The 26,360-nt window shown below is 45.5% G+C and overlaps 1 protein-coding gene and 1 pseudogene across 2 annotated transcripts in view; one reads left to right on the top strand and one right to left on the bottom strand.

Moving 5' to 3' along the window:
• LOC117361529 (rho GTPase-activating protein 20-like) overlaps positions 1 to 24,182 on the bottom strand; it is a 135,599-nt gene extending 111,417 nt beyond the window's left edge. For both annotated transcript variants that reach the window (XM_033946995.1, XM_033946997.1), the window contains exon 1: positions 23,916 to 24,182. In XM_033946995.1, coding sequence (XP_033802886.1) covers positions 23,916 to 23,993 — 78 coding nt within the window. In that variant the 5' untranslated portion in view covers positions 23,994 to 24,182. The remainder of the gene's footprint in view (positions 1 to 23,915) is intronic.
• Positions 10,153 to 10,331, top strand: LOC117361699 (annotated as a pseudogene).
• Positions 24,183 to 26,360: the final 2,178 nt, after the last annotated feature.

Genomic DNA, 26,360 nt, shown 5'->3' with positions numbered 1-26,360 from the left:
TTTTTTATTTTTTCCTGACATTTTAAAGAGGAAAGATGCTTTTGTTTAAGCGGAAGGAGGCTTGGGTGGCACGGCAGGGCTAGATTCGGTTTCACAGGAACTTCAAGGGGACTCGCTTTCTCTGAATTATCATCCTCATTCCTTGTAAGCTGGAACCACCAGTTAAAGAGGGAAGGGTGCACTCTATCAGCTCCTTGGGAAAGTAGGACTCTTCTCTTTCACAGCAATATTTAGACATATTTTTACCAAAATTAACTGTTATAATGCTTTAGAACCGTATACATGGTGAAGGAATTCCCTGGATTCTATGCATGGCACTCCAAGTTTATTTAAAAATTGCTATCCCACAATATGGTTAGGTGTGAGGAGAGACTGGAAGCCCTGAATATGTATACTCGAGAGGACAGGGAAGACATGATTCAGATGTTCAAATACTTGAAAGGTATTGACGTAGATCAAAATCTTTTCCAGAGAAAGGAAAATGGTAAAACCAGAGGACATAATTTGAGGTTGAGGGGTGGTAGATTCAAGAGCAATGTTAGGAAATTCTACTTTACAGAGAGGGTGGTTGATGCGTGGAATGCGCTCCTAAGGGAGGTGGTGGAGAGGAAAACGATGACAGGGTTCAAAGAAGCATAGGATGAACCCAAGGATCTCTAATCAGAAAATAATGGGTATATATTGAAAAACTAAGCGGACTTCTTGGCGGACTTCCACGGGCTATGTCCCGTATATGGCCATTTAGTTGAGGATGAGCTTCGATGGCTGGGATGGTTTAGATAGGCTACAGTGAGTTTTGACAGAGACTTCAGTAGTTGGAACCTAAGCACAGAACTGGGCAGACCTCTAGGTCTCTGGCCCAAAAATATCTAAGAATATAGACAATTTAATTGATATCATGAATTTTAATGGTTGGGCAGACTAGACGGACCATTCAGCTCTTTATCTGCGGGCATTTACAGGTACTCGTCGACTTATGACCACAATTGGTTCTGACCGACAGGGCGTAAGTTGATCGGGACTGACAGGGCGTAAGTCGGCCTATGTTAAATTAAGGCATGAATATTAGACTGGGTAATGATATTTTATTACTGCTGCATAGCAAGACTTGGGAGTGCGGGAGACTGGCGCTGCTAACAGCTGGCGGCGAAAACTGTTGAAACGCGTCGTAAAGTAGAACAGCTGTAACTTGCATAGGTCGTAAGTCGACGAGTATCTGTATTGTTTATTGTTTATTCAGATTTTTGATTAAACGCTTTATTGATACTACAAAGCGTTGTACAAAGTTTAATATAACATTAAAACAAAATTAACAATTAAGACATATCTTTATAAAAATTTTTTACTGTACTGACGGCAATTACATACAGGGTAATTAAGGGCCTAAAGGCTCCTAAACACAATTAGGAAAGGGGGGGAGAAATACAATTGATATAGAAAATGTGAGAAACAATCAAGGAAAACACGAAAGGGACTGGGAAGTTAAATGAAATAATAAAAGTTAGTATATCTCAGAATTTCGGATAATCAATTAAAGGCATCTTTAAAAAGAAAGCACTTTAATTTACTTTTAAAACTTTTTAAATTTTTTTCCAGTTTTAAATCTAAAGGAAGAGTATTCCAGATCGTTGGGGCTGTCACAGAGAAAATGGAGGTGCGACGAATGCCTATTATTTTTAAAGATGGAATATTGAGATTGTTTTGAGATACAGATCTTAATGCTCTCGGTGGATCATGAGGAATCAAAAGTCTGTCTATGAATGCTGGTGTATTAGTCTGTAAAGTTTTAAATGTTAATAGGGCGATTTTATAAGTTATCCTGTATGAAACAGGCAGCCAGTGGGCATTTTGAAGTAAAGGGGGAACGTGGTCAAATTTCTTTGCACCGAAGATTATCTTGATAGCTGTGTTTTGGATAAGCTGCAATCGTTTTATATCTTTATGATAGATCCCTTTTAATAGTATTTAATATTGTAGTATTTTGCGATGCAGTGGCATAGTAAGGGGGAGGGGTGGTCCACCCTGGGTGCCATCTCGGTGAGGGCGCTGACACCCGTCCTCCTCTACACCTCCTGTTCCTTCCCTGCCCCCCCAATACCACACATGTGCCCCCTTCCTTTCCCTCATACTACCTTAATGTTTGTGGCGCGAGCAGGAACCCCAACTATTAATCATCAATTGGATGCCAATAACCGATCATTGATGTTACTCAATCACGTAGGCTTTGCGTAAGCACTGGCACTGAAATCCCACCGCGCACAACTCAGAAAGGGGACTTGGCCACACGGAAGGGGCGTTCCAAAAAGTGTCATTAAATAACCTATTGCTTTTCTAAATGTCTTATATACAGCCCGGAGCAGTAGGAATTTCTCAGCCTGGAGGGATCCCAATGAGGCTTGCCCAGGATCAGAAAGAGCTCCAGTGAGACTTGTTACCATATGGCTCCAGAAAAAAAGAGGATGGATTGAGATATCCGGCTTTTACTCCTACTGAACGCACAGCAAGTAAGACCTGGATATCTCAATCCGCCCTCCTTTTTCTGGAGCAATATGGAAACCCTAGCCCTAACCATTAGGCTACTCTTTCACTCCAAGGGCCGATGCTCAAAGCCAGGTTACCAAACGTCCGGATTTCCCAAGTTTGTTATAAATCTACTACTTAGTAGCTTCATCACATGCCCTCTAATCCTAGTACATAAGAACATAAGCAATGCCTCCGCTGGGTCAGACTTGAGGTCCATCGTGCCCAGCAATCTGCCCACGCGGCGGCCCCAACAGGTCCAGGACCTGTGCAGTAATCCTCTATCTATACCCCTCTATCCCCTTTTCCAGCAGGAAATTGTCCAATCCTTTCTTGAACCCCAGTACTGTACTCTGCCCTATTACGTCCTCTGGAAGTGCATTCCAGGTGTCCACCACACGTTGGGTAAAGAAGAACTTCCTAGCATTCGTTTTGAATCTGTCCCCTTTCAGCTTTTCCGAATGCCCTCTTGTTTTTTTATTTTCTGAAAGTTTGAAGAATCTGTCCCTCTCTACTCTCTCTATGCCCTTCATGATCTTGTAAGTCTCTATCATATCCCCTCTAAGTCTCCTCTTCTCCAGGGAAAAGAGACCCAGTTTCTCCAATCTCTCAGCGTATGAAAGGTTTTCCATCCCCTTTATCAGACGTGTCGTTCTCCTCTGAACCCTCTCGAGTAACGCCATGTCCTTCTTAAGAGTAAATGAGAGATTCACTGCTACCCTTTCCACTCCACTCAGTATACTACCCCTAAGCAGTCTCTTCTTCAAGCTTCATAAAGGCAGTTAATAAATCCTAATTATAATAATTCTCCTAAGTTGGGCTGAAAACAGGGTATACATTAAGGAGCTCAATATTTTCCAAATTTTGGGCCCATAGGCAATTTGATATGCATGCATGTAGACTACAAAATGCCTTTGAGGGTTTGGTATTGATCTATTAGGTTTTATTTGAGTGAGACTTGGCATCTCTACCGAATGAGATATTGCGCTTGGGCAGAAGGAAACCACACAGGTAACACGGAATCAGGTTTTTCGTTACTACGGCCACTGTCTAGCTCAGAATTCATTTAAGAGCCTTTACCTAGAGAGAAAATGTCATCGCAGTTTCCTCCAAGTAATAAAGCACCTGAAGAGAGGGATGGGTCTCTCTTTGGTCTTCCATCTTAGAAAACATGGCACCAGAAAAAGGTCATTCCATCTCTGATCTCCTGTTTCAGGTCCCCGACTCAGAATAAATATAACTGCAGATGCCATTCTAAAAGTAAACTGGGGTTAAGAGGTTTTGGGTAAATATTTACTGTCTCTGAACTGCGTTACCAAAATCCTTTCCTGAGTATTCTGCTGTGAAGATTTTCCTTTGTGTATGTGGTTATTTTAAAATTCAGACTGTTATGTAAAGCAGTGGTTTTCAACCCAGTCCTTGAGACACACTCAGCCACTTGTATTTTCAGCATTTCCTCAAGGAGTTGCATGGATTAAGAACATAAGAATAGCCTTACTGGGTCAGGCCATTGGTCCATTTAGCTCAGTAGCCCGACTTCACGATGGCCAATCCAGGTCACAAGTACCTTTCAAAAACCCAAATAGTAGCAACATTCCATGCTACCGATCCAGGGCAAGCAGTGACTTCCCCCGTGTCTGTCGCAAAAAGAGAGTATGGATTTTTCATAAGAACATAAGAATTGCTGCTGCTGGGTCAGACCCATGGTCCATCGTGCCCAGCAGTCCGCTCACGTGGTGGCCCTCTGGTCAAAGACCAGCACCCTAACTGAGACTAGCCCTACCTGTGCACATTCTGGTTCAGGAGGAACTTGTCTAACTTTGTCTTGAATCCCTGGAGGGTGTTTTCCCCTATGACAGACTCCGGAAGAGTGTTCCAGTTTTCTACCACTCTCTGGGTGAAGAAGAACTTCCTTACGTTTGTACGGAACCTTTCCCCTTTCAACTTTAGAGAGTGCCCTCTCGTTCTCTCTACCTTGGAGAGGGTGAACAACCTGTCTATCTACTTTGTCTTGAGTCCCTGGAGGGTGTTTTCCCCTATAACAGATTCCGGAAGAGCGTTCCAGTTTTCCACCACTCTCTGGGTGAAGAGGAACTTCCTTACATTTGTACGGAATCTATCCCCTTTCAACTTTAGAGAGTGCCCTCTTGTTCTCCCTACCTTGGAGAGGGTGAACAACCTGTCCTTATCTACTAAGTCTATCCCCTTCAGTACCTTGAATGTTTCAATCATGTCCCCTCTCAATCTCCTCTGTTCGAGGGAGAAGAGGCCCAATATCTCTAATTTTTTGCTGTACGGCAACTCCTCCAGCCCCTTAACCATCTTAGTCGCTCTTCTCTGGACCCTTTCGAGTAGTACCGTGTCCTTCTTCATGTACGGTGACCAGTGCTGTACGCAGTACTCCAGGTGAGGGCGCACCATGGCCCGGTACAGTGGCATGATAAACCTCTCCGATCTGTTCGTGATACCATTCTTTATCATTCCTAGCATTCTGTTTGCCCTTTTCGCCGCTGCCACACATTGCGTGGACAGCTTCATCGACTTGTCGATCAGAACTCCCAAGTCTCTTTCCTGGGGGGTCTCTCCAAGTACCGCCCCGGACATCCTGTATTCGTGCATGAGATTTTTTGTTACATACATGCATCACTTTATACTTATCCACGTTGAACCTCCAGGAACTTGTCCTAACCTTTCTTAAAACCAGCTACGCTATCCGCTCTTACCGCATCCTCTGGCAATGCATTCCAGAGGTTAACTATTCTCTGAGTTTGATTGGTCTTCCTTACGTCTTGTCTGTTATTTGGTGTTAGTCCCCCCCTTTTATTTATGTGTTATTTTAATCTACAACACTTTGAATGTCATGATTAGCGTTTAATCAAATTTTAATAAACTATGAAGCTATGACTGTCACCTCTTCAATCAATGCTGTTCTGGTGTTTTCCTCTTTTTTCACTGTATCTGGTTTTCTTGCGTCCAGCTTTTAACTGGACAGGTGGGTTGTCCCAGGTAATCATAACCTCTTTGTTTTCCACAATCCTCTTAGGGTCATGATCCCAATGCTTATCTGGTACACTGAGATTGTATGAGTGAGATGTGCCCCCTTGTGCCTTTCAATATAAACATTTTCTGCCATCAGCACGTCACAGCTCAGGTGGGTGTATGTGTTGCAAGGACAAGATTTAAGACCATCGGTGTAATAGGCTGCAAGAAGACATGTTAGAAGACCACATAACAGTGCTGCCTCTTTTCAAAAGACTGGCAACCACGAACACACGTCAAGATCACAACCAGCTAGTATGCCATGGTAAAATTTCAGCAGGGAGGCCCAAGTAGGAATGAAGATGCCCATGAAGTTGCTCCTGAATCTTCTGAAGAGGACCTCCTGTTCTGGGGGTCCTTTTCTAAAACTTCTTGCTTGGGGGCTGAAATTCCCTTTCATCTCCCGTTTCCTAGCATGAGGGACTCTATAGAATGCTGCGGTTTCACGTTAAAGATACTACTTCATAGAGGCAGAGCCATCTTAAAATCCATAGTCCCACCCAAGGGGGAAGTGACATGGGAGGGGGGTGGAGCCAGGAGGCATGATCCAGGAAGTATAAATGCCCAGGGCACAGCTACATTAATAAGGCCCAGACAGAAGCTGTGATGCCAGGCTGCATTTGCCTTTGCCACTTACGTGTGAGTTCAGCTGCTACAGTCAGAAAGACCAAGTTCATCTTGGAACCTTGCAACTTTGGGTCTTTGACCTGAGTAATTGTTAAAGATTACATTGGTAACTCTGGGGAATCAAGCTTACGTCCAGATTTCCCCGGACATGAGCTCCTTATGAGGACATGTCTGGTGGTCCAGACGGCTTTTCAAAACCCGGCACTTTCTCTGGGTTTTGAAAAGCTTCCTAACAAAATTGTGTCGGGAACGGGCATGCGTGGATGGTGGCTGGGAGGAGGCTGGGGGGGGGGGGGGGGGCGGAACAGAGCATGGCAGAGGCGGAACAGAGTGGTCCTGGGGGCATGGCCATGGGTCCAGATTTTTGCCAAGAAAAATCTGGTAACCCAAGGCCAGAGCATAAGGTGTACTTCTGTGCTGAGAGATAGTAATGTATACCATGGAGGTCACTGGTGTGTTTATATTCACTCCTCCAACTGTGAATGGAACAGAACCTCTACCTGTATTTCCTTTTACCTGCATCCAGTTCCAGTTTGTCCTAGCTCCAGTCCCAGACTCATTCACTTTACCACACCCAGCATGAAGTACACTGCTTGAGCAGTACCTCTGTCTAACACAAGAAGAAGAGCTTTAGCTAGGGAATCAAAACCAGGTCCATGGCACGACACTACATAACACTGCCATCGGTCCATCCTGATAGATTTTTAAATTACATAGCACGTTTATATATGCAAACTATTTTTTTTTTTTTTGTAAATGGGTAAATACATGGGAATAGGGAAGTGCTCCCTCCCCCAAACACAGTTGACTGTCCATAGTTTGGGCACCCAGGAAGAGGATTTTGCAAAGTACGCTGGGGCTCATGGTGCTGGCATCTCCAGTCTGAATCATCTCATCCCTAGCACTTACATTATTATTTCAATAAATGACCTTTCAGCTTGGCACCAAGCAAGAACGCTTCAGTAATAATAACTTTTAGGGTCTGGATTTCATTAGTGAAAAGCAGTAATTCCTCTCGCTGTGGAAAGGTCACTCTGGGGTTACAGATCTTCTGATATATACTAAAGAGCAGATCTGCCTGGAAAGACAAACTCAGTACAGTAGTCCAGGAAACCAGTCTCTTCTGCCAGCAATGACGCCTGATGGCTTTTATCTTCACCAGCTTCCATCCCTTGCAGGTTAGTCCCCTTCGCCCAGAATCTACTGGAACTCAGGCGCCCCTCTTATCAAACCCTTCGATGATGCATGGCCCACATCGCACAGAATTTAAAAAAAAATCTCAAATACAGGAGAATTTTCCAATCCACGCTCACCTTCCTGGGAGTCAAAATCTGGAATACCCTCGCAGCGACAGCCAGAACAGAACTCTACCATGCCTTATTCCAGATGAAACGGAAAATTCTACTCTTTGAGAAGTAATATCTACATGATCTCCACATGTACCTTTTTCTTAGTACGATCCAGTCCTTCCTCTCCTTTTCTTTCTTTGCTTCTCCCCCTCCCCTTCCCTCCCTCTATGCCAGTGGTTCCCAAACCTGTCCTGGGGGACCCCCAGCCAGTCAGGTTTTCAAGATATCCCTAATGAATATGCATGAGAGAGATTTGCATATAATGGAAGTGACAGGTATGCAAATCTCTCTCATGCATATTCATTAGGGATATCTTGAAAACCTGACTGGCTGGGGGTCCCCCAGGACAGGTTTGGGAACCACTGCTCTATGCCCTAGACACCCCTTTCCCACTGCAGGTCACCTTGAAGCTGTTTAGGTATGTGCAACGCACAAATATTAGATTAGATTAGAAATCTGTACCTGGAACAGCAGGATTTTCTTATGGTCCTCATCCCAATGGTCAAGACTTTGAATAACTGGAATTTGGGCTACTTGGTAGCAAAATTGTGATATTATGGTCTAGGGCAGGGGTAGGTGATTCCGGTCCTTGAGAGCCGGAGCCAGGTCAGGTTTTCATGATATCCACCATGAATATGTATGAGATGGATTTGCATGCACTGCCTCCTTGAGATGCAAATCTATCTCATACATATTCATGGTAGATATCCTGAAAACCTGACCTGGCTCCGGCTCTCGCGGACCGGAATTGCCTACCCCTGGTCTAGGCCAGTGGGTCCTAAACGATGGTGGGGACCCCAAATGGGGTTGCATCATTAGTGGATGGGGGTCACAGGCAACAGAGCTGCCCCCTCCCCACCCTCTCTGAGTTTCTTCCTCCTGTGTGGGCACCCCAGAAACCCAGTCAGGGTGCCAAGGTTCTGTGAGCCCTGCGCTGATTGCTGTTGTCACCACTGCTGTCTCCACGCCGTGATTTGATTTATCATTTTACAGTTATTCTAACCATGCTTTAAACCTTGCACAGGAAAGATGAAAAGTCTAAGCAATGTATAGAAAAGGAAACAAAAATATTAATAGTAAAGAAATCTTGCGACTATTCGGTTCATAGACAAAACCGCGGAAGACAAAGGCGCGCGCCGACAACTGAGCGCAAGATGGAAGCGCGCGCCGAAGAAAAAGAGTGTTTTTAGGGGCTCCGACGGGGGGTTATGTTGGGGAACCCCCCCACTTTACTTAATACAGATCGCGGCGGCGTTGTGGGGGGTGTGGGGGGTTGTAACCGCCCTCATTATACTGGAAACTTAACTGTTTCCCTGTTTTTTAGGGAAAAAGTGAAGTTTTCAGTAAAATGTGGGGGGTATCATTAGTAGCAGCCCCCCTCATGTGCTTATCACGTCACTGGGGGCAAGTGAGGGCAGGAGTGATCCGCAGTTGCTCCTGCATGTGTCAGCTCCGGTTTCAAAATGGCTGCCGCGACCTTCACCAGCAGCTCTTGTGAGACTACTGCCATGCGGGAGAAAGCAAGCTTTTAACAAACCTACACATTAAGACCTACATGATATAATTTTAGATCACAAGACTGCCTGGTGCAACTCCATCTCCATAGTTCTCTCTTTCGGCACCGAGGGGTGGCCGTGTACCAAGGAGCATCTATACACTTCCTGATAACACCACAGGAGTCTGGCAAAACAGTGGAGGTTTCCAATATTGAGTGCCAGTACTGAACATAATTGTCCAGTGTACATGATGGAGACTCACCAGACAGTTGAGAAATGGCAGAGAAAAACACAGACTCAAAATGGCTCCTTATGGTAGTGGAACCTATGGCAATCATCGACGTCATGTGCGTTAATGATTATTAATTATTGCTTCTGGTTTGTCTGTCACTCTGCTGAAGTTAGGTTATGACTGTCATTTATACCAAAAACTGAATTAAGTAACTGGTTAATTCAGGGTTGCAGTAAATTTAGGTGATGAATAGCTGACAAAGGGCGTATATATAATTGGATTTGGTTCTTTTTGATCGGCCCTGCAGGGAATGATAACATCAAACCTGGACTATATTTAGCCTAGGTTCACAGCAATTAGTACCAACTTTCTCTTTTCCAAAAGCTGCTAAAAACAGGCACAGACTGTTGGGTTATCTTGAAAAAGAGAGAGGGAAAGAGACAGTAACGTGAAACCACAGCACCTCTTATGTGGCTGGTGAGAGGCCAGATTTTCGCATTTAAAGAGCAAGCCTTCTCCCTGCCTGTACCCTGTGTGAGAATTCACTGTCAGTTACAGTTTGGTGACCACAGGCCCGAAGGGAGGGGGGTGCAGCCGGTACATCGCTCCTGGGCCTATGAAGCTCAAGGGGGCCCAATGAAGCCCCAAGAAACATCCCAAAAACCGAAACATGTTGTTGTCTCGAGAAGGAGACGTCCTTACAAAGAGAAAGAATGGCGCGGGAACTTTTGCGTACAAGATCGCGAAGCGTTGAGTGGGCGCGAAGCAATAGAAGGCCAGTACAAACGGGAAGGACTCTTTCCAAATATATGCATCGGTCTACGGATTCTGTTGACAACTCCTGCCACTGTCGCCTCTGCAGAGCGCTCATTCAGCAAGCTAAAGCTGGTAAAAAATTTTCTAAGATCCACTATGTCACAAGCGCGACTAGTAGATTTGACAAGATTCAGTATTGCACCTGGGTTGATTCAGTTTTTGGATCTTTCTGTGCGGAATCGACATCAAGAGATTTCAGAAGCATAATTTTTGCAGCTGGGGCTGTCAGTGATCTTGCGTCGGGGTGCTCCCCCCCAAAAAAAAAACAGATTAATTTTGATTATGTAATTCAGAGTTTCGCTAGGAAAAAGGCCAGGAAAGCACCTTTGTTTGGCAGACAATAAATTCTATATAGGACTGTATTGTTACATTTATACCTATATATACTTATCTAAATGTATCAATGTAATCTATGATTGTTAAAAAATAACTAATAATATACACACATACATGTGTGTAGAATTTTGTCTAAGGTCCCCCACACTGGATTTTCTCTCGGCGGCCCTGGGTGACCATCTACTCGAATTTGGGAAGATGCAGGGGGGGAGCCCTAGACCTTGAGTCCATGGGAATGAATAATGTGAAATAATGCATCTTTTCTTACTGGAGGAATTCAGCGATGAGGCTGGAGGGCGTCATGGTGACTCGCACGCTCTCCCTCTCGCTCTGGCTGTGAGATGGGATTGTTAACAAACTTTCTCTTTTCCATACTTTAGAAACTTTGTCCCACTTCAAGGCCATATCTAGCAGGCTTGAATCTAATTCATGGGGCAAGGAGGAGATACCAAGGTCTGATCCCCGCTCATGAAATCAGTAACCTCTGACATATTTGATTATACAAGGCCCATAAAACAAAGAAAAAGAACGTCTTAGGCCACAAAGCATCAGACTGACTGTCATGGAGGAACTGGTTTTATAGCAGAATTGCAACCAGCCTCTGCAAAGACTATCATACCAGCCAGCGGCTTACTAAGGGGGGTGCAAAGGGGCCAATCTGCCTAGGGTGTGGTCTTCCTTAGGGGTGCCCTCACCCCTCCTCCTCTCTGACCCCCCTTTCCCATGCCTCCCCCATCCACGCATGCGCACAACTTGCTGCCCGTTTTGGCTTCAGTGGGAGGAAGTGAGTTTGGAGAGAGCACCGAAGCCTAGGCGGACAGCAAGTTCGTCGCTGTTCGAGCCGAAGTTCAAAGGGCGAAGAGGGCGGGAGAGGGGAGCCACCCCCCCGGGCGCTGGTCACCCTCGCTATGCCACTGATAGTGCTCTCTTGCTGTGACAGTCCTCAGCCTGGGCCACGGGATCTGATACCTACGTCCCCTGAACCTGACCTGTGGCTCCACGGCTGGGATTCCCTCTCTTTCATCGTGGGCACAATGCTCCTGGATCTCCAGACCCTGGTAGCCACCCAAGGAGCAGCTAAGCTCTGGATTCAAAACAAGATCCTTCTGCATGGCAACATGTAGCACATTCCCAGTGAAATACCAATGTACATTTTCTCTGTCACGTCATGGGATGGGGCAGGGTGCGGTGGGATAATGCATTTCATACCTGCCAGGAGCAATGCGGTGCAGTGGTTAAAGCTACAGCCTCAGCACCCTGAGGTTGCTCCTCGTGACCACTTAATCCCCCCCTTGCCCCAGGTACATTAGATAGTCTGTGTTCCCACCAGGCCAGATAAGGAAAAATGCTAGACTATCTGAATAAACTCATGTAAACTGGTTTGAGCTCCCCTGGGAGAACAGTAGAGAAAAATAAAGAAATATTTTATGGCATCCTAAGTAAAACCAGACTTGGAGGTTGACAGATTTCATGCTGGATAGTTTGGAAAACTGCTGACCTGATGGTACTCACAATGCCTGAGTGATGTCTGAGCACATTCACCCTCCTCGGTTGCCTCCTGAGTTTAATTGCTCTGTCCACAAGTAGGGAGGGAGGGCAAGACAGACAAATATCAAATAGCCCATTTACCCATATTATTCTGGGAGAGGTGGTATTGGGGTGATCAGGATTTCTGGGGGGCAAGGGACCTAAAGGATAATTGGGGGTGGGTGGGGAGGAAGGAGAGGGTGTAAGACCAAAGGTTTGCATACGATTCCTAATATCCGTGCACCGGCTCTGTCCACAGGTTAGTGAAAGTTGGTCCGGTGCAGACTCGCCTTACAGATAAAAGCCTCAGGGCCCTATTTAGTAAAGGGCAATGCATTAGCCCCCAAAGGACTAGATTCACCTAGCAAACCGATCGGTTTGCGACCCCTTTGCGACCAGATTTCCCTCCAACCCCATTCACTAACCTCCCCTGCGATCCGATTCGCATCCTTGCATGCAAATGAGGAGAAACGCATGCAAAAGTAGACAGGGACGCGATTCACCAACCAAATTTTCCCAACCAACTGGGCTGGCCGATCATCCCAAGACGCGACTGCTGGGGACCAGTCGAAAACGTCTTTCCGACTCTCCGAAGCCCTGCTCTCTGCTGCCCCGATGCTCTTCTCCTGCCTGCTCTGCCCCGATGGAAAAAGCACAAAACAAAAACAAAAATGTCGTGGCCCTGAAAGCCTCCTGCAGCCCCCAACTCTCCCTGACTCTCCCGTTGCCCTGAACGCCTGCCTGCCCCGACTCTCCCACCCTTCCCCGCAGTGCAAGCCTGTGGTTTTAACCAGCGGGCTTTAAGCAGGTTAAAACCACGGGCTCCCTATAAAAAGAAAAAAAATATATATATCTTGGCTTGGCTCGCTTAAAATGCTACAGTGGAGCTCATTGCATTGCGGGTCAAAAGTGCCGCTTACAGGAAATTAGTGAGTTCTTCCGTGGGCTACATCCTTCCACATCTCTTAAAAGTAACATTGCCCATATCCCGGTTGGAAGGGAAAAGTGAAAAATTGGAAGTGAAATAATTGAGAAAATAATGTTTGCCATGCTGCTAGATGTAGATATGGCTTATTTCAACATAAATTATAACCACACCAGAATGATATTCATATATTCCTAATACCGGAAAACAAGTGCCATAAATTCTTCAATTTATAGATGCGGAAGAGACCTCAGTGTTTCTCAGGAAAATTCCTGTGAAACATTCTATGGCAACAATAATATTGTCATAGAGAAATACATCCTTGGTCTCATATATCCCCGCTTCAAATTCACTATTTTCACTATTTTCTTTTTATCTTTTTTATAATGTATTTTTCAAAATTTAGTGAAAAAATAAGCACTTATCTCCTGAGAAACACTGAGGTCTCTTCCGCATCTATAAATTGAAGAATTTATGGCACTTGTTTTCCGGTATTAGGAATATATGAATATCATTCTGGTGTGGTTATAATTTTTGAAGATATTCAGCTTGTATTGTGAGATTTATTATTTCAACATAAGTCATCATATACAGCTTTACAGATTAAGGGCTTTCGGAGTGTGTGACCTGTGCCAGAGTTGGTTGGGAGAAAGATTTCGGCATGTTTCTGTTTACCATCTTTGCTTCTTGCGTAGGGTTAAATTAAAGCCATCCCTGTGCTTAAAATGGATTTCCACATGGATAGCTACTGTTACAGATTGACATCCGCTACGGTCCTAACGTGTCTTCCAGTTTGGCTTGCTTCACGCAACTAGTCACCTCGACAGCACGGATTTGGTCTGACCAGATTTACTCAAGGCCAGACTATCACAGCCACGGATCGCAAACTGGGTGCCCCGGCAGATTCCAAGTGTGCCGCGAGCCACGTCCTGTAGTCATGCAGCTGGCACCGGTGCCTCTCCTCCTCGCCGGTGCCTCTGCTCCTTCTGCAGCACCCCTCCCCCTCCCGACAGTAATAGGAGGCTCAGGGCCGTGGCTGGAGGACATCCGAACATTCATGGACATTGACATGATGACATCATGCATATGCATGATGTTATCGCGTTGACCTCTGCGCATTTCCAGGTGCCCCGAGATTAGTATGCCACAGCTTAAAAGGTTTGCAACATGCTGCTTGCTGAGCCGAAGTTTGCTACAACCCTTCCAGTCAAGTCAGGGTCCTCCAACTCCTCCCATCAGAGCTCTTGTGCACATGCACACACTTAATGACTCCCTAAATAATTTCCCACTTCCTGTTCAGAAACAGAGGCATTCTTCGGGGGGGGTGGGGGGGGTGTCACATATGAAATGAAAACAAAAATCCTCCACGCCGATCACTGGTGTAGTAAGGAAGGTGCGTTGGGGGAAGGGACAGTCTGCCTCGGGCGCAGTCTTTGTAAAGGGCGCGGGCGCCTGTCCTCCTCTTAGCCCCCCTGCTGTGCGTTTACGCCCCTTCCCTCGCACGTCTTTAATTTTTCTGCGCGAGCAGCATTATGAACTTGCTCCAAGCGTCGGTGTCGCTTCTCTCTGATGCCACTTCCAGGCCCCGCGCCTAGGGAGTGATATCATAAGGCTAGCCGACACAACACGGGCAGCAAGTTTGCGCTGTTGCTCTCACTTAGAAAATTAAAAAGGAAGGGGAAAGCGGGGGAGGGGGTGTCAGAGCAGAGGGTGGGGAGGGGTACCACCACCCCCAGAGCCACTTACCCTCGTTATGCCACTGAAGCCGATAAGTTACTTGAACAGCGAGTGTGATCTCCATGCCTAGAGTCCAGCATATTTCTCTCTCTCCACAGGCCTAAGAGCTCGGCCTTTTTCTTCCATCTCTGGGTCTTTCTCCTTCTGTTGCTCCTTTCCAGACACTCTTTTTTCTGCACCTGCTGTTCTGATTCTTTCTAAAGATCCTTTTTCTTGTTCTGTGTGTATTTTGCTTAGAAAAAATACCTTCACGTAACGTGTACAGCACTATAGAAAGGATTAATAGTAGTAGTAGTAGTGGATAGTGCTTGCATGATGACTGTACTTCACATGTGTCCAGTGCCGCCACATACACAGATAATGCTGAATACATGTAGTAAATGGACTGTTGCTACTTTTGAGGTCAGAAGGGATGTTACAGTTAGTGAAGAACTTACAACTCTGCATTATGAGGAAAAAAGGTCTTCTATTACTAGAAGATTCTATTACACAAATTTTTTGTGTCTCTGCAGGAACTCAATTTTCCCGCCCCGTCCCCATGAGTTTTGTGGCTGTCCCTGTTCCTGCCCCATTCCTGGAAGCTCTGCCTTAACCGTACAAGCCTCGAACACTTATGATTTGAAAGTGTTTGAGGCTTGTGCAGATGAGGACGGAGCTTAGGCATTGGTGGAATGAGGCATTATGACATCACAATCTGAGCTCTAGAATGTTGCTACTTAGGATTTTAAAGTGTTGGAGGCTTGTGCAGATGAGGACGGAGCTTAGGCATTGGTGGAATGAGGCATTATGACATCACAATCTGAGCTCTAGAATGTTGCTACTTAGGATTTTAAAGTGTTTGAGGCTTGTGCGGATGAGGACGGAGCTTAGGCATTGGCGGATTGAGGCATTATGACATCACAATCTGAGCTCTAGAATGTTGCTACTTAGGATTTTAAAGTGTTTGAGGCTTGCGTAGATGAGGACGGAGCTCAGGCATTGGTGGAATGGGGCATTATGACATCACAATCTCAGCTCTGGAATGTTGCTACTCTTTGGGTTTCTGCCAGGTACTTGGGACCTGGGTTGGCCACCGTGAGAACGGGCTACTGGGCTAAGGCTATTCTTATCTCCTTATGCCAGTGCTGGCAAAGAACTGAATATAGTCACTGCCGTACTTGATTGACCTCTGTCCGTTTCAACTATGCACACTTATAGGGCATCTTATCCGCATTTAGACAGGTAAAGCTCACAGGTCAGCATTTTCATATCTCCAGCCCTCAGAGGCTAGAACAGTTGGGATTAGTTTCATCTGTGGTTTCACCGTTTAACTCAAATTAGTTTTCCCAATTACAACGCATATTATCGCAACTGCCCCTGGCAGCTTCTTTCCCAAAGGAAAAGCTGAGAGTCTAAGCAAGATGGGATCTCAAAGATTGCTGCTATTTCCCTGCACCCAGAGGGATTTACACTTCCAAGTCTTGCAGTTCTTTCATTAAACAGGGCCACAGCGAGAATCTCACTAGAAACGAAGCCCCCAGGGCCTGCGGTATTTCCAGTCGACAAAGCTCAACCCGTTCGGCAGATCATACGGGAACTGTTATTTTTAGTTAAAGAACAGTCTCTGGATAGATGTTGACTGGGATATTTGAGCTACGCTATTATATGTATTTTCCTATGAACAAAATTGGCTCTGAGTCTCTAAGACGGGTGTCTGAACTCTTCTTCCGATGATGTCTATTCCTGTTTTCTACCATCTGTGTTTCCCCCAAAATAAGGTAGTGTCTTATATTAATTTGGGGTCCAAAAAATGTATTAGGGCTTATTTTCAGGGGATATGTTATTTTATTTTTCATGTATAACAATCATCTCTCCCTTCCTCTCTTCCACCCCAATTCTTCCTTTTTCCCCTCCCCCCATGTGCAGCATCTTTCTTCCCCTCTCACCCATCCCCTTGTGCAGCATCTTTCTAACCCTCCCTCCCACCCCCCTGTGCAGCAGAACTCCACTGATTCTTCCACCATGAGACCTGACACACCTCCACTCCGAAGCCTCCAAAAAGAGCAGTGGCGGCAGAACTCTAAACAGGCTGCTTTGCGGTCTTTCCCACTAGGGCTGGGACTTCCCTCTGTAGCATCTTTCTATCCCTCCTTCCCAACCCCCTGTGTAGCAGAACCCCACTGACCATCCTACCGTGATGCGGCAGAGGGAAGGCCTCAGCGGGGAAGGCCACAAAGTAGCCAGTTCAGAGCGATGCTGCCATTGCTGCTTTAGGAGGCCTTGGAGCGGAGGTATTTCAGGTCTCTCTGGAGTGTGGGTTGCTGAATTGATGAGTTCGGTTTTTTTTTTCGGTGTTAGGAAATTCTACTTTACGGAGAGGGTAGTGGATGCCTGGAATGCGCTCCCGAGAGAGGTGGTGGAGAGTAAAACTGTGACTGAGTTCAAAGAAGCGTGGGATGAACACAGAAGATTTAGAATCAGAAAATAATATTAAATATTGAACTAAGGCCAGTACTGGGCAGACTTGCACGGTCTGTGTCTGTATATGGCCGTTTGGTGGAGGATGGGCTGGGGAGGGCTTCAATGGCTGGGAGGGTGTAGATGGGCTGGAGTAAGTCTTAACAGAGATTTCATCAGTTGGAACCCAAGCACAGTACCGGGTAAAGCTTTGGATTCTTGCCCAGAAATAGCTAAGAAGAAAAAAAAATAAAATAAAATAAAATAATAAAAAAAAAAATTTAAATTGAATCAGGTTGGGCAGACTGGATGGACCATTCGGGTCTTTATCTGCCGTCATCTACTATGTTACTATGTTACTATGTTACTATATGAATCGGGCAGCACTAATGTCAGGGATGGAGGCGGGGAGTGTCAGGGACATTGAGAGGGGGCTTATTTTTGGGGTAAGGCTTATATTCGGAGCATCTTTAAAAATCATGTTAGGGCTTATTGTCGGGAAACAGGGCATTGGTTTCATTATGCATGTTTCTATGTATCCTGCCTTGGAATAAGGCGGTTTATAAAGTTTAGTGAAATGAAAAATGAAGCTGGTTGCAGGTGGAGACAAAGCCAGGTAATGCAGGCTACACGCAGGACACAGGTTGCAAAACTCAAAGCGACGCGCAGACCTTAGAAATCACGTCAGGCACAATACAAAGCCCTTACAAAATGCTCTGCCTGGGAGCAAAAGGAAAAAGGAGCAAAATAACCAAGCTGGGAAAAGCAGAGAGAAGCAGAACAGACCATGTGGCCGAATAGAAAATTGTCACCGTCTAGTACAGAGCTTGTGGCGGTCAACATCTTCTGCGGCTGAAAAATTCCAGACATTTGGGGGCAGTATCTGGATACTGGTGGTGCTGGCGGTATCCGTGATGTGGCAATGTTTATCCGGATAGATCATGCCGTCCTGTGTTATGCAGTGCTGAAATCGCTCCTATTTGAACAATTAATCTCTGCCTGGTAGCGCCAGATAATACCAAAGATATTCAGCGGCACTAGCCAGAGTGCCAATGAAGTCCCATGCACTAAAATGGTTTGGTGTGGGTACATAGACGAATCCGCCCAGACAATCACGCGCAGGGCATCAGCGTGCTGGATTTCAACACTATTGTAAAGCACTGAGGGGGTGTGTGGGAGGAACCCCCCCCCCACTTTAGTTAGAAATTTACTGTTTCCTCTGTAGTGGGGGGTCCCCCCACCCCCTCCCCAAAGGGAGCGCCAACATTTCTAACTAAAGTGGAGGGTTCCTCTTCACACCCCACCTCGGAGCGCTTTAAAATAGTGTTGAAATCCAGCACGCTGACGTCATGCGTGCGATTCTCTCTCGCAATTTTGACTGGATACGATTGGTGTGCACTAAATGATGCAGCATGCACTTATCAGTATACACTATGGGGTCCTTTTACTAAGGCGTGCTAACCGATTTGGCGCGCGCTAAATGCTAAGGCGTCCAAATGGGTGCCTTAGCATTTAGTGTGCGCTAATCTTTAGCATGCATTAAATTGATTAGCGTGAGCTAAATCGGTTAGCGCAGCATAGTAAAAGGAGCCCTAAATGAATTAATCAATAAATGAAGTAACATGCACTAAAATGATTTCATGTGTCCTGACCCCCCTTTTACTAAGGTGTGGGAGGTGTTTCTACTGGGGTCCGGAACACTAAATGCTATGAGTGTCAGAGCAGTGTTGGAGCATTTAGCACCATGAGCTCAGGTAGAAACCTCTACTGCAGCTTAGTAAAAGAGGGCTTAAATGAAGTAGCATGTACTAAAATGCATCCATGTGTACTAAATGAAGTAGTGCATACTACAATATATCGGTATGCTCTAAATGATGTAGTCAATAAATGAATGAACATGCACTAAAATGCATCCTTGTGATACTGTTATGTTTTAAATGATGAAGTGTATGAATGAAATAGCATGTACTAAAATGCATCCATGTGTACTAAATGAAGTAGTGCATACTACAATATATCAATATGCTCTAAATGATATAGTCAATAAATGAATGAACATGCACTAAAATGCATCCTTGTGATACTGTTGTTTTAAATGATGTAGTGTATGAATGAGATAGAATGTACTAAAATGCATCCATGTGTACTAAATGAAGTAGCACATACTACAATATATCGGTATGCTCTAAATGATGTAGTCAATAAATGAATGAACATGCACTAAAATGCATCCTTGTGATACTGTTATGTTTTAAATGATGTACTGTATGAATGAAATAGCATGTACTAAAATGCATCCATGTGTACTAAATGAAGTAGCGCATACTACAATAAATCGGTATGCTCTAAATGATGTAGTCAATAAATGAATGAACATGCACTAAAATGCATCCTTGTGATACTGTTATGTTTTAAATGATGTAGTGTATGAATGAAATAGCATGTACTAAAATGCATCCATGTGTACTAAATGAAGTAGCGCATACTACAATATATCGGTATGCTCTAAATCAGTGGTTCCCAACCCTGTCCTTGAGGACCACTAGGCCAATCGGGTTTTCAGGGTAGCCCTAATGAATATACATGGAGAAGATTTGCATGCCTGTAACTTCCATTATATGCAAATCTCTCTCTTGCATATTCATTAGGGTTAGCCTGAAAACCCGATTAGCCTGGTGGTCCTCCAGGACAGGGTTGGGAACCACTGCTCTAAATGATGTAGTCAATAAATGAAATAGCATGCACTAAAATGCATCCATGTGTACTAAATGAAATAGCGCATACTACAATATATCGATATGTTCTAAATGATGTAGTCAATAAATGAAATAGCATGCACTAAAAGATATCAGTGTGCATTCACAGTCCCAATTCTATATTTGTCGCCTGCAAAATCTGTGGTGCTACGTGCAATGCTATAGAATCTAGGGACACTATACAGAGTTGCGCTTAGGCCCGTCTAAGAAGCCTTAGGCATCACTAGATAGCCTACCTTTTAGATGTCACCAGCTTTATGCCAGGGTTTTCTTGGCCTAAGTGCCTGCACATAAGTGAGGCGTGCAATAGCATCTCCATTAAAAAAAGGTGCCTAACTCGAACCCATGCCCAAGATCTGCCCTTAACCATGCCCACTTTTAGGATGGCGCTTTGGACTAGGCACCTACGTTTTATAGAATTGGGATTGACGAATTGTGTGCCTAACTTTCAAGTACGTTCAATTAATGCCAACTATGAGATGTTAATTGCCAGTTATTGGTGCCAATGGAGCCTATTAAAATATTAATCAATTAAGATAGGCACCTCCATTGGCTAAGTGCTCTGATGCGAGCACCTGATTTTAGGCGGACTTTGTAGAGTTTGGGGGTAAAATGAAGCCGTTACTGGGCTTTGTAAAAGAGGAGAGAAATGAACTCATTCCACTATTTCCTCGTAGAGAAGAACTCCGACATCCCGGTGACGGGAACAATATACCTTTCTGTAGACATCCGTATCAGCCGTCCTTCTTTTCCACCACACCTGGCACACAAATGTCCGTGAATGTGACACACTCAACACTAAGGGCTCCTTTTATGAAGGCGCGCTAGGGCCTTTACGCGTGCAATAACGCGCGCTAAAATGCCACGCACGCTAGCCGCTACTGTTTCCTCTTGAGCAGGCGGTAGTTTTTCAGCTAAGCGCTAGCGTACCTTCGTAAAAAGTGCCCTAAAATTAACACCCGATCATAAAATAAATCTATACATTTCATTGTTCTTAAAAATCATGCAAGAGGAATATAAAATATTCTTAAACCGAATTTACAATATTTGTTTTATAAACTGTTCTGCAAGGGGCCGCTGAAAAGTTCTCAATCCGACCAAGAAGAGAATGATGTTATTCCACACTTTTTGTTTCTGTGAGGTAAATGCGTCTTGCAAGTGGGCACAAATTTAGGGCCGGGGTCTCCAAAGTCCTGCCAGCGATATGACTTTATCCAGCCCACGGAAGAATTGTGAGGAAATGCACCAATTAGACTAACTTCCAATGAGAATCCGCAAAAAACAACAACCCAAAAACCCCAAACGGGGTATTGATAGATTTCAAATGCATTAATTAAAGTTGTGCTCAAAATATATTGATATTCCATATTATGCTAATATTAAAATTATTCACAACTTTATTTAATACTGAATCGCGGTATTTCTTCATACTTGTTTGGCTTCGATCGACAGTGTCAATTCGCAGCATTGTAGGTAGCTCTGGCGCTGTGACTAATCTTTAAATTGAATCTGGAAGTTCGTTACTAGTCGTTATGGTTAATTGTCCATAACAGTTATCTTTTTATTTTTTTATTTTTTACTATGGCCCATTGAAAATAGCTGAAGTACCCAATGTGGCCCTCGTGGCGAAAAGTTTGGAGACCCGTGGTATAGAAAAACTAAGGGCCTCTTCTATTAAACTGCGCTAGCAGTTTTTAGCGCGATGAGCCGTGCTGAATCCCAACACTCGTAGCGCTGCTCCCGACACTATGAGCGTAGGAAGCAGTGTGGGCCATTCAGCGTGGCCCTCTGCACTACAAACTGCTAGCGCAGTTTAATAGAAGAGGGAGTAAGCCATTATGACATCACCGATGAGGTTGGCTCTTAGGCATTGGTTGAATGAGGCATTGTGACATCACAATGGGAGGGACCGCTGAAAAGTTCTCAGCCCAGCCAAGAAGAGAATGATGTGGAGCCAGGAAACTTACAAGTTGTTTCACACTAGTAAATGGGCCAAGTATAGGGAAACCAAGCCATTGTGACATCACCGATGAGGTTGGCTCTTAGGCATTGGTGGAATGAGGCATTATGACATCACAATAGGAGGGATCGCTGAAAAGTTCTCAGCCCAGCCAAGAAGAGAATGATGCGGAGCCAGGAAACTTACACGTTATTCCACACTTTTCTTAACACTTTTGGTTTCATTTCATATCATCGAAATGAAAAGTGGAATAACGTGTAAATTTCATGGCCCCACATCATTCTCTTCTTGGATGGGCTGAGAACTTTTCAGCGGCCCTTCGTAATTAATTATTACACTTTGTGTTTTTTTTTCCTCGAACAAGTTTTAATTTTCACTTACTTTATCAGTGCTAAATCTGAGATTGATAGGTTGCAATACGAGATTAAATCATATGCAAATTCACATTAAACTTGCTGTCGACCTCATGAAATCTATGCAGAGCACAAAGCTAGGATGTTTCCTTGCAAAATAAATATGTGACTGTTCGTGGGAAAGGGGGACTAAAAGAGCGGATCCGAAATGTTGAGAACAGCTCATTTTTCGCATCATGGGTCCATAAGCAGTCTGAAAAAGTTACACGTTTGACCTTCTGTAACTTTTGTATTTTTTCACCTAAAAGGACGGATTTGAGCGGTTGTGTTACAAATTGTTACCTCATTTTTCCTTTTGTTTCTGTTGACTTTGCTCACCGTATCCCAGAGATAATCACATAAATATATTCAAATTCTAGTGTCACCTCGGTAACACAAAATCCAGATAACGTGAAGAACACAAAACCCTGCAAATCTGCTGCTCAGAAACTTTGTAGCAAGCAGACCTGCAACATTTCCAGTGAGGCTGGTGGCAGCAATTATCATTGGGGGGATGGGAAGCAGAAATAGGGACCCATTATGGGGGTACCTGACTCTGGAGCTCTGGTCTTCCCAGGTTGCAATTTGTGGTAGCAAATTTCCTACCTCTTGGGGACATTCCAGTGTCTCAGCACTGATCTATATGCATAGATGTTAGCAAATGTCCTTATAAGCAAGCTACCTCAGTAGGAGTCTAGTCCCTGGAACTTGGTCTTTGTCCATATTATACAGTGAAAGCTATGAACCTGGTCCCTGCCTTTATTACACAGTGGGAGCTTGGTCATTGTCCTTATTATACAATCTATGCCCTTATTACACAGTTAGAGCTTGGTTCATCTTATTGTGCAATTATACATCTCCATTTTTGCTCATTATACAGCAAATGCTTGGAGCTTGGTTTTTGTCCTTATTAAACAGGAGGAACTTGGTTATTGCCCTTATAATATAGCTAAAACTGGCAACTCTCTTTATTAGACAATGGGAGTTCAGACTGTGTCCTTGTTGTAGAGTGGGAGCTTTCTACCTACCCCCATTGTATAGCAGGAGCTCACTCTATGTCCTCATTATATAATACAGTGAAGAGTTCTGGCCCTGTCCTTATTACATAATAGGAAGTTAACCCATGACTTCATTATATAGCACAGAATCAAATCTTGCCATTATAAATCAGTGTTCTGTCCTTAATATACAGAGAGGAACTCTGATACTGTTCTTATTATACAGTAGGAACTTACTCTTTTTTCTCATTAAGAAGCACAGAATCAGACCTTGCTTTTATAAATCAGTACTCTGTCCCTGTCATTATACAGCAAGAGCTCGGTCTCTGTCCTTATTACACAGTGAGAAACCCTGATGCTGTCCTTATTCTGTTCTCTGTATGCAACACAGAATCGGACCTTGCCCTTAGAAATCACTGCTCTGTCTCTGTCATTATAGAGTGGAGGCTCGGCCCCATGTCCTTGTTACACAGTGGGAGCTCGGTCCCCGTCCTCATTCAGTCATTGCACATACTATGTGGAGCAAAAATTTACCTTCTGCACTTGGAAAGATTTTGGCATGCAGAAGAGCAAAGCACAAAGCCCGTGAGAGGAGCGAAAGACTGTCGAAGTTTGGCAGGCGAGGGAGAGACTGTCAGATTTCTCTGGACCAGCTGCCTCTTCTCGATCGCGACAGCCGAGGAGCTATGACACCCCATGCTCTAATCGCGTACCAGGTTGCCCAGCCCCGAACCCTCCCTCGCCCTGGCAGCCAGGTTGGCATACTCGCCTTCTCCTTGTCCTGCATCCAAGTTCTCAGATCTGCGCTCCGTCCCTTCTGGAGGCTAGTCTTCTGCTGAGGGGTCATCTTGGGGTGGCAGCCCTTCTTCTGAGGACATGGTCTCCCCCTCACATGTCCACGCACAGTGCAGAGTCAGAGAGAAAATGCTGCCCTAAGCAAAAGAACCACAGCACGCAAAAAGATCCCGGGGCTCCAAGCTGCGAGTCAATCCTTGGGTTAATGCAGAGTGTGAGTGAGTGAGTGAGGAGAGCTGCTTTTCCTGCTTCCCTCTGAGGGGATCCAGCTGAAGAGCTCCACCTCACAGGCTGACTAAATATGGCCATTTACTCCGGGGAGGCTGGTCTGAGGCTCAGATCCTGGCTGGCTCAGTGCGCAGCAGAAGGGGGGACCCCCTGCCCTTCCAGGGGGATTCAGGGGCGAGAGACCTTGCAAAATGAGGCTGGAAACACTGAAATCACACACGGGGGCTGAGGAGGAGGGAGGGCACACAAATGAGCAGCAGAAAACGGGCTTTTCTTATGGTAATGCACCGGTGGCACAAGATCTCAGCGCTGATCGCTTGCAGTCTAGGTGTCAGAGTGAAAGGTTCCCCCCTCCTCAAAATTGCACTGCCCCTCCCCCATCACACACAAAAAGGAACAGCACAGGCACTGGGGCACACATGTACACACTGCCCACGCTCACGCACATACTAGAGAGCTGCGCAGAGACAGAAATCCCGCCCGTTCCCCACCTGTCCCCACTAGAATCCCCTCCATCCCCACCAGAATTCCCTCCATCGCCGCCCGTTCCCACCAATATCCTGCCCATCCCCCACCTGTCCTCGCCAGAAACCCCTCCATCCCCACCAGAATCCCCTCCATCGCCGCCCGTCCCCACCAATATCCTGCCCGTCCCCCACCTGTCCTCGCCAGAATCCCCTCCATCGCCACACGTCCCCACCAATATCCTGCCCATCCCCCACCTGTCCTCGCCAGAAACCCCTCCATCCCCACCAGAATCCCCTCCATCGCCGCCCATCCCCAGCAATATCCTGCCCGTCCCCCACCTGTCCTCGCCAGAATCCCCTCCATCGCCACACGTCCCCACCAATATCCTGCCCATCCCCCACCTGTCCTCGCCAGAAACCCCTCCATCCCCACCAGAATCCCCTCCATCGCCGCCCATCCCCAGCAATATCCTGCCCGTCCCCCACCTGTCCTTGCCAGAATCCCCTCCATCGCCGCCCGTCCCCACCAATATCCTGCCCGTCCCCCACCTGTCCTCGCCAGAATCCCCTCCAACCCTACCAGAATCCCCTCCATCGCCGCCCATCCCCGCGAGGAATCTGCTCCATCCCCGTGAGGAATCTCCTCTGTCCCTGCCCGTCCCCCCATCACAGTTACCTGTCCCCATAAAAAGCAGCAATTACTTCTGACAGTTTTGATTTTTTTTTTTTTTTTAAGTCTTAGTTTATTTAATCCAACAATAAAATACAATATAAACAAATAACAGTGAACAGAAATAAGAGATGCATAACATCATGTGACTGTCGGCTCGACCATTTCTTGTTAAAAGAAATAAAAGAGTTGGATTTTTTGGCAATGTAAAGCTCAGATTTTTATTTATTTATTCAATTTTCTAGTTTTCCCAGGGGAGATCAGAACGGTTTACATTAATTTATTCAGGTACTGAAGCATTTTTTCCTATCTGTCCCGGTGGGCTCACAATCTGTCTAATGTACCTGGGGCAATGGGGGGATTAAGTGACTTTCCCAGGGTCAGAAGGAGCAGCGTGGGTTTGAACTCTCTCCCCTTCTGTAGAGCAAACAAATCTGGTTCCACCATCTGGCAATGGTAACTTGTGAGACGTCCTTCCAAGATCCACAAATGGTTTTTAATGCAGCAACGAGTAAAGAATCAAACAATACAGTGCTTTTGTCTGTCTTCTACTAATTCTCTTTCCAGGCATCGGGAACCCCGGTTCCATCCCCATGGGAGTCCCGTGAGCCTGGGGGGATCCCTGCAGGAATCCCATAGACCTGGGAGGGGGGATCCCCGCGGGAGTCCCACGCAGGATTCCCGCAATCCCCATTCCTGTTCCAACCTCTAATACACACTTCCCTAGCAGTGTCGTAGTACGGGGCATGGGGGCAGGGAGGCAGATTGCCCCAGGTGCCGTCTCAGTGGGGGTGCTGGCTTCTCTCCTCCTCTCTGGCCCCGCTTCCTCCCCACTCCACGCATGCCTTCGATTCCCCCCCCCCCTCGACCACTGTACCTCTACCTCTTTGGGGCGCAAGCAGCAGCTCTTTTTTCTTTTTTTTATAACATATTTTTATTGAAAGTGAAAAAGGTCACAACCAGACATAATACAAAATGTACGTCAGGAGTGTGAAAATGTCCAAATACAAAAGATAAGCATCAAGAACAATAACATCTCGGCGCTTCGCTCTGA

This window comes from Geotrypetes seraphini, chromosome 5 (assembly GCF_902459505.1).
Source record: "Geotrypetes seraphini chromosome 5, aGeoSer1.1, whole genome shotgun sequence".
Classification (NCBI taxonomy): domain Eukaryota; kingdom Metazoa; phylum Chordata; class Amphibia; order Gymnophiona; family Dermophiidae; genus Geotrypetes; species Geotrypetes seraphini.
Note: the sequence above shows the minus strand (reverse complement) of the source record. Positions and strands in the feature narration are given on the sequence as shown.